Source organism: Corvus brachyrhynchos, unplaced genomic scaffold, assembly GCF_000691975.1.
Source record: "Corvus brachyrhynchos isolate BGI_N302 unplaced genomic scaffold, ASM69197v1 scaffold257, whole genome shotgun sequence".
In the NCBI taxonomy this organism is placed as follows: Eukaryota; Metazoa; Chordata; class Aves; order Passeriformes; family Corvidae; genus Corvus; species Corvus brachyrhynchos.
In genome coordinates, this window is record NW_008239119.1 from 769591 (window position 1) to 777798 (window position 8208).

Genomic DNA, 8208 nt, shown 5'->3' on the forward strand with positions numbered 1-8208 from the left:
GGGTCGGGCTCTGCTGGCAGGGAACAGGGACAGGAGGAGAGGGAACGGCCTCAGGCTGGGCCAGGGAAGTTGAGATTGGATATTTGGGAACATTTCCTCGGGGAAAGGGCTGAGAAGTGTTGGCTCAGGTGGAATCAAGGAAGTGGTGGAGCCCCATCCCTGGAGGTGCTGAGAGGCCGTGGAGGTGGCCCTTGGGGACACGGGCAGTGGTGGCTGTGGTGCTGCTGGGGGATAGAAGGACTTGGTGATCCCAGAAGGTCCCGCCTCAAGGATTCTGAGATTCCAGACTCCAACATGAGCTCGGGAGCTGCAGTTTGTCCTCCCCAGCACGGACAACTGGGAATGATCCTCTGCACCCAGGCAGGAGAGAGCTTTGGTTTTCCTTCACTTTCAAAGCTCTGCAAGATTCCCCAAATTCCTCACGGTTTCCTCGTTGTTCTCCTTCGGATCCTTCGTTGTTTTCCGGACAAATTTCCTGGTTTGCAAATCCCTGTTTTGCCGAATCCCTGTGACAGAATTCCACTCTGCTGGATTCCTCCACCTTCAAAGTGCCAAATCTGCCAGACTTGGGGCAGGAGCAGCAAAGTCCAGCTTAAGGATGAGTCCTGAAAGTCCTAACGTTAAAACATGAGAGCAAAATTAAAGCTGGGAGAGGTGGCAGCTCCTCATTTGTCAGCAGCCAAACACCCCTGATGGAATAAACGACATAACTGCAGATCTTCCTCCATCCCAGCCCTTCCTGGAAATGCTGACCAGCTGGGAAAAGCCAGGAAAAACAATGTTTGATTTCCCGTGGTGCATCTCCCTCGTGCCGTTCGTTCTGCTGGAGTTTTAGTTCCGAACTGCACTTGAGCTTTGGGTTTCCCCATTCCCAACAAACACCCCCCGAGTGCATTTAATATCTTGGTGGGAATTTCACCCTGCAGCAAACCTGAGTGCTAAAATCAAAATGCAGCAGCAGCCCCTGAGGCCCTGCCGTGGAAATGACCCAGAAAAACGGGACAGTTTTCTGGGGGGAAAAAAGGCAATCAGGGAGCTCAAGGTGTTCCCAAACTTCCAGTGGAGCTCCAGCAGAAGGCAGGATGAGGAAATCACCTCTGCCAGGAGAGGTTTTGAATGGATATTAGGAAAAATTTCATCATGGAAAGGGTGGTCAGGAATTGGCACAGGCTGCCTGGATGGAGCCAAATCCCTGGAATTGCTCAAAAAATGCATGGATTGGGCACTTCAGGATGTGGTTTCGTGGTGACCATGGTTGGACTTGAGGACCTTAAAGGTTTTTCCAACCCTAACGATGCCATGTGTTAAATACTGGATTTGTCTTTTGTTTTTTGGAGAACTGGACCAGAAATTCTTCCCCAAAGGGACCTGGAGGGTGCCAGAGTCCCTCTGATGGGGCAGAATAAAAAGGCTGGGAAGGGAGCAGCAGCCAAACTCGGGGTTGTTTGCTGCTGGTTTTCATTTCTCTCTAAACAAACCGGGAGCTGTAGTAAACACAGCTCTGCTGCCCTCCAGCCTCCAGCAAACTCCAAATGCTCCGTAATTCCTGCCTGCTCCTGGCTTCCTTTGATGCTCCGGGTGAGTGTTCCAAGCTGCATTCCCAGCTCCACTTTTCACCCCCTCAGAGAAATGGTGACAAAAGCTCCAATTTTTGTGTTTTCCCTCCACCATGTTCCTATTCTGGTTTGAGGGATGGAGGGGCCCCTCCCACCCTCCTGCATCCCCATTTCCCACCCTGGAATTACATCAGCGGGATCAGAGCAAAGCGTCCGACAAACGATGCAAAGGACGGGCTGGGGAGGCAGGAAATGGCTTAAAAAATAACCCAGGATCAAAGGAGTTGCTGTTTGTCCTTCCAGCTGCCAGCCACCCCCAGGGCTGCTGCTGGAATTAGGAGAGGCTGCCTGTGGCTGGGCCTCGTTTGTGTGTTTTATGGGTCACGCTCATTTCACGGGGATCACTTCTTGTTTGTTCCCCGTGCCCACAGCTGCCCCTGGGCCGGAGCTGCCTCCTGGGCACCGTTCCTGCCGCTCCACTGCCCACCTGCCAGGCTCTGCTCCTCCATCCACGCCAGGATTCCCGCAGCTCCTCCCTTCTGGCCTGGCCCAGGAGTGCCTGAGGTTGTTTCTGTGCTGGAAATGGCTGGGGTGGCCCGAAAACTTTGTGCAGTTTTGGGTGTTGTGATAGGAAAAAGGTCTAAAGGGGTTAGAGAGCAACTAAGGAGGGAGGTGGGGAAGGGTCTGGAGGAGCAGCTGAGGGCACTTGGAATGTCCAGCTGGAGCAGAGAACTCTGGGATCATTTTTTGCTCACTCATTTGTTTAGAAATCAAATTATTTCTTCCTTCACTCAGCTGTCAGACAGCACCGCCCAGAAAGCAGGCCCACGGTTTGGAAGCCATTAACATTTGTTTTTTAATTGAAACTCGTCTTTGGGGTCGCACTGAAAGCACAGAAGATGCACCCGCTCAGGTGGGAAGTGGCAGAGCAGCGCTGGGCTGGATATTCCGGGTTGCTGTCAATCATCACAAGCAGGGGGAGAGCTGCGATCCCTGTGGGATTTTCGGCTGATCCCTTTGCTGTAGGAATTCTGGCTGCAGGGCTGGGCTACCCCAGAGAAAATTCCTTCCCTGTCCACCCCCCCAGTTCCACTTCCTAAAGGCCTCACTGCTGGGACAGAGGAGAAACAGCATCGCGGTGGCACCGAGCAGAGCTGGCAGGGCCTGAGCAGCCCTGCAGCCCACAGCAGCCAAATCCCCGATTCCAGGGCTGGGAACCGGTGCCAGGGTCAGGAAATTGAGGTGCCAGAGTGGGACAAGGCTCCAGCGGTTCCCAGCAGGATCCGGCTGGGACAAGCTGGGATAAGCTGGGAATGGCTCTGGAGTGAGGAGTGGGACTCTGCCGGGGGGAGAGGCACCAGCAGCCCTCGGGGTCACCTCTCCCCCGGGCTGGGCTCAGATGGTCACGTAGGGAGGGGGGCAGTCCTTGGAAGGCAGTTCCAGGGCTTCCTCATAGGACGGCAGCACAGCCTGGAAGAGAAGAGCCGCGGTTACGGATCCCAGGGTTTCATCCTGGAGGGTTCCCAGCCTGGACCAACACAGGGACAAAGAACCTCGAGGGTTTTAGGGCACGAAGGGCAGGAACCCGGCAGAGCTGGGGGCAGCGGGGTCCAGACCCACCTTGTGCCAGTCCCACCCCGTTCCCTGGACGATAAAGGGCCCAGGGCTCCTGAATGAATCCCAGCATTCCATGTCCTCCCTCTTTCCTTCCCATTCATCCTTACAACACCGAAAACCCGAAACTCTCAGACAGAAAGGTGAAGAAAAAGCTGTTTTTAAACACTTTTAGGGACAGAAGCTGAAGTCCAGCTGGAATTAACCCCAAATCCCTGCATCAGGGATCACGGAATCCATTCCATTTATCTGCCGTGCCTGAGCTTCACCTTCCTTGCTCATTGACTTTAAAGATTTAATACGGAAGTAAAATTAAACTGATATAATTTAATTAAAAACTGATTATTAGCGCTTGCTGCTGCGGATTTGAAGGGCTGGGAATTCTCTCAGACCCCAAAAAAGCAGGGATAAGGATCACCAGTCTGAAGGATTCCTGCTCATGGAATAAATCCATTTTTCCTCACCTTTTCCACAGCTTGTGGATCCACTTTCACCTCCTCCCTCCTGCTGGCTTTGATGTACTTGAAGCAGCTCAGGACACACTTGAACATGTAGGCCTGGAAAAGAGGGAAAGGGGAAGGAAAAGAGGGAAAGGGGAAGGAAAAGAGGGAAAGGGGAAGGAAAAGGGCATTTTCCCATTGCACTGCAGGGCAAAAAGGGCATTTCCACTTTTGCCACCAGCCCGCCAGGGATTTTCCTGCTCTTTTCTCTGGAGGGATAAACTTGGGACCATGATCCCAGAGCCTTAAATCTGTGTCCATCCTTCCCTAGGAATGTGATGATGAACCACACTGGGATGGGACTGGGATCAGTAATCCAGTAAATATGGAGCGATTAAACATAAACCCATCAAAACTCAGCACTGGGACCTCTGAGACCACGATATCCTGAGGTAGGAGAGGAAATCCACTTTTTTCGGAGCAGGTTACAAAGTCTGGATGCCTCAGGAAAGCACCAAAGGCACCACAGAGATCCAAGGACTGCCCCAAAAATCCCTTCATTCCAAAAATCCCATTTTTGCCCCAGCTCCACCTCCCTGACAGGACCTCCGGGCACCCCATGGATTTATCGGAGGCAGCAAGTGGAGCTTTTCTGAGGAAAAAGGATCGATTGAGGGGCTGTGGCCCAGGGAAAGAAGCGGGGCCTGTGGAACTGGCCCCGTTAAATCAATATTTTCCCTGCTCCGAGCAGCGCAGCGGAGTCGTGTGCCCGGTGTTTGGGTTGGCCTGGGAACGCGCGCGGGAACAGCCGGGATTTTCAGGGAACACAGGGAGTCACAGATCCCGAAGGCGAGGAGGGCGGCTCAGCATTCCCAGGACAATGAGGGCTGCGTGTGCTGACACGAAGCCAAGACAAGGAGAAAAAAGGAATGGAATATCCGAGCTGAAAAAATCCATCTCGGAATGCCAGAGGTTGGAGGAAAATCCAAACTCTGAGCATCTTTTGGGAATAGTGCAAAACCCTTCCTGCTTCCAAAGCCTCTTCATCCAGAGAGCAAACCTGGAGCTGGCATAGAAACCGGGTGAAAACTCCACTCACCCATGGAAAAACCCAGTAAATATAAAATAAAAGTAAATCAAAATCACACAACAAAGGAAGGAATTCCCTGATTTTGGTTTCGAAAATAAATGAAAATCGTACGAGAAAGCAACGCACTCCCTGATTTTGGTTTGAAAATAAAATCCTACGGAAAGGAAGGCATTCCCCAATTTTGGCTTTGAAATAAATTAAAATCACACACCAAAGGAACGCATTTTGGTTTTAAAAACAATTAAAATCGTACAACAAAGGAATGCATCCCTTGATTTTGATTTAAAAATTGAAAATTAAAATCACACAGCAAAGGAATGCATTCCCTGCTTTTGGTTTGGAAATAAATTAAAACCACAAGGAATGCTTTATTCCCCTTAATTCCTGCTTTCTTATCCCTGGGGTGCTGGAGGGCTTTGTGATTCTGAAGTCAGATAAGGATTAATGGAATATTTGCCCACCTCCCACCCCTGGAAGTGTCCCAGGCCAGGTTGGAGCAGCCATGGATGGTGGAAGATGTCCCTGCCGTGGCAGGGATGAGCTGGACCTAAACTCCCTCCAACCCCAGTCATTCCACGGATTTGGGGTCACTCGTGGGCGCACGGAGCAGCACAGGGAATTGCCTTGAGGTGCAACGTCAGCATTCCCCACCCTTGGAATGCTTTTTCCAAGGAATTTTGAGCCAGTCCTGCCACCACAGGTAACACGGCCCCAGCCCCACCCTGCCCGGGGCTGGGAGGCTGCAGGGAGAGAATTCCATGGGTTTTTGACCTGTGGAAGAGGTGAGGGATTGGCAGTGGGATGAAAGGATTGGGGTCCTGATGGCTTTTTTGGGGGAGTTCAAAAAAGCAGGTCCTGGGCGTTTGATTATCCCCCCCATCCCTCCTCTTACAGCCCCAGCACAAAAACCGGCTGCAAGTCCGGCGTTTTGTGGGTGAAGCTGTGGGAAATCCCGATGTTTGCCAGGTCAGGGAGGTTCCTGCCAGCTGGGGCCCGGGGTTACCTCCGCTCCCGCTGCGCATTCCGTGCAAACGTTAAACGGGGTTTGAGAGCGCATCCACACCGAGCTCCCCCTCGCCATGGCTCACCGGGCCCACCTGGGAGCCTCAGGATTTAAATGTTTTCTGACTCACAGGCAGCACTTTCTGCCCAAGTACCTGAAAAATCTGGTTTTCCTCGGTGAGAAATCAGTTCTCCGAGCCACTGAACAACAGAGGAACAGAAACCCTCTCCCAGTGGAGCCTCCCGAGGCACCAGCAGCGTTTAGCTCCTGGTTCTAAGGAACTTTGGGAGCATCGGTGTGGAGAGCACCAGTGAATGTCTGCTCCCACCAGAGGAACAGCCACTCAGCCAGGGGAAGACCTCACCTGCTGCTCTATAATCTCATTTATTCTGGCACATCACAGCAGAGAACTTGGCTGGGGATGTTTTCCACCTTTTTTTCCTTCCGGGGGGCGATGGGCAGTGATAATTTGGGGATTTAAGAGGGGTTTTGCTTTGTAGCTCCCACAGAAGTGTAAAGGCAGGGATTTGGATAATCTTAGGATAAAGCACGCTGAGGCACAGCTCCCACTGCGCCCGAGGAGAGCCCAACAAGGCAGATTTGGGAATTAAAGCTGAATTTTCCTGGGACAGCCTCATTCCAGAGCCCTTTACCTTGAGGAAGAGCACGGCCAGGAAGGCGATGGTGAAGGTGATCATCACTTTGGTGTATTCCTCCGCTGGCAGCCTCTGCAGGGTTGGCAGAGTGCCCTGGGGGGAGAAGGGAGAAGGTCTCAGCCCCAAACCCTCGTTCCCTGTGCCAGGGGCACCCACGGAGAGGGGCTCAGGGTTCAGGCAGAACAAGGGACGAAGGATTTCCACCAGCAGCGGGATCACTGGGATATTGTTTCCCTCCTGCTGCTTCCACTCCTTGGGCAATTTCTATTTAAATTTCTATTTAAATGAGAACTTTTAAAATTTCAATTTCCACTTTTGCCACCAGCCCACCAGGGGTTTTCCTGCTCTTCTCTCTGGAGGGAGAAACTTGGGACCATGATCCTAGGGCCTGAAATCGGTGTCTCCATCCTTCCCTAGGGATGTGATGATTCCACCAGTTCAGAGCAGCACTGGGGTGGGACTCATCAAACATGACTGTTTAATAAAGATGAAATTTGAGGCATTTCTCCCTAAATCACTCTGCTCTGCATCTGGCATCCACCAGATTCCTACAAGGAAAACCACGGTGAGTTTTTCTGGAACACGGGAGCTGTCAGTCGGGAACAGCACCGGGGAGAACACGGGAAACCCTCTGTTGTCATCAAACTGAGCAGTTCTGGATGTGCCAGGGGGGTCAGAGAAGCTGCACAGCCTTGGAAAGGGGATTTATCGGAATTCCCAGTGTGGAAAATGAGCAGAGCTGGGTCCAGACGTACCCCACTGTTGGCAGGCTGGAGGCTCAGGTAGGTGGGCACCTCCATGTAGGAGCTGCACAGGGTGAGGATGCTCAGGCAGAAATCCAGGAGCTGCAGCGCCAGCAGAGGGATCCTGGAGTGGCCCTGCTGAGGGGGACAGGAATTGGGTTACAATGACAACATTGGGTCACTTCTGCCGATTCTTCACACTTTGCACAGGGCCTGTGATTGGTCACACCGAGTCCAAGCCACTGAATCCCCTTAAATTCAACCCAAACTTTCACTTCTGGCCCAAAGAGTGAGCAAACTGTTTGTGGGGCTTCATCCGAGCTGCACAGAGCCCTCTGGCCAGAGCAGTGACAATGCCAGTCGGTCTCCAGCAACCCCCTCCTGCCAGGGGCACACCCAGAGCCACCTCCCCCAAAGCCAGGAGGAAATCCGCATTCCCAGCCGGGGGGAATAAACGGGAAATAACTGTTCCAGCTGCCACTGCTTTCCTTCAGCCTCCAAGGACTGCAGCCTGGCTCCAGCCACGAGAAACCACCTCACCTCTGGATCCAGGATCCTAAAGGTCTTTTCCAAATTAAAGGATGCCATGAAGAACCACAGCCCAAGGTAACAATCTTTCATCCCAGCCTAAAGGATCCCATGACAAACCACAGCCTAAGATAACAATCCTTCATCCCAGCCTAAAGGATTCCATGGAGAACCACAGCCCAAAGGAGCGATCCTTCATCCCAACCTAAAGGATTCCATGGAGAACCACAGCCCAAAGGAGCGATCCTTCATCCCAACCTAAAGGATTCCATGGAGAACCACAGCCCAAGGGAACGATCCTTTATTCCAACCTTCCAGGATCCTAAAGGTCTTTTCCATCCTAAAGGATCCTATGACAAACCACAGCCCCAGGTAAGGATCCTTCATCCCACCCTAAAGGATCCCATGACAAACCACAGCCCAAGGGAGTGATCCTTCATCCCAACCTAAAGGATTCCATGGAGAACCACAGCCCAAGGGAGCGATCCTTCATTCCAGCCTTCCAGGATCCTAGAGGTCTTTTCCATCCTGGAGGATTCCATGAAGACCCCAGCCCAAGATAACTATCCTTCATCCCA

General features: G+C 52.3%; 1 protein-coding gene across 1 annotated transcript; it reads right to left on the reverse strand.

Annotated features, from left to right (window-relative positions):
* Positions 1 to 2387: 2387 nt before the first annotated feature.
* Positions 2388 to 7284, reverse strand: LAPTM5 (lysosomal protein transmembrane 5). Its single transcript, XM_008638089.2, has 4 exons — positions 7115 to 7284; positions 6357 to 6452; positions 3635 to 3727; positions 2388 to 3026 (listed from the first exon to the last, which is right to left on the reverse strand). Exons 1-4 carry the CDS (start codon positions 7157 to 7159, stop codon positions 2952 to 2954), a joined length of 309 nt encoding a protein of 102 aa, XP_008636311.2. The 5' UTR covers positions 7160 to 7284; the 3' UTR covers positions 2388 to 2951.
* Positions 7285 to 8208: the final 924 nt, after the last annotated feature.

Bases quoted from the DNA above. Each gene is read 5' to 3' on its own strand.
- LAPTM5 (XM_008638089.2), bottom strand. From the start codon at position 7,159: ATGGAGGTGCCCACCTACCTGAGCCTCCAGCCTGCCAACAGTGGG. The intron at 6,453-7,114 runs GTACGTCTGGAC...TTCTCCCCCCAG, and splicing joins TCCAGCCTGCCAACAGTGGG to GGCACTCTGCCAACCCTGCA. The intron at 3,728-6,356 runs GTAAAGGGCTCT...CCTCTTTTCCAG, and splicing joins TGGCCGTGCTCTTCCTCAAG to GCCTACATGTTCAAGTGTGT.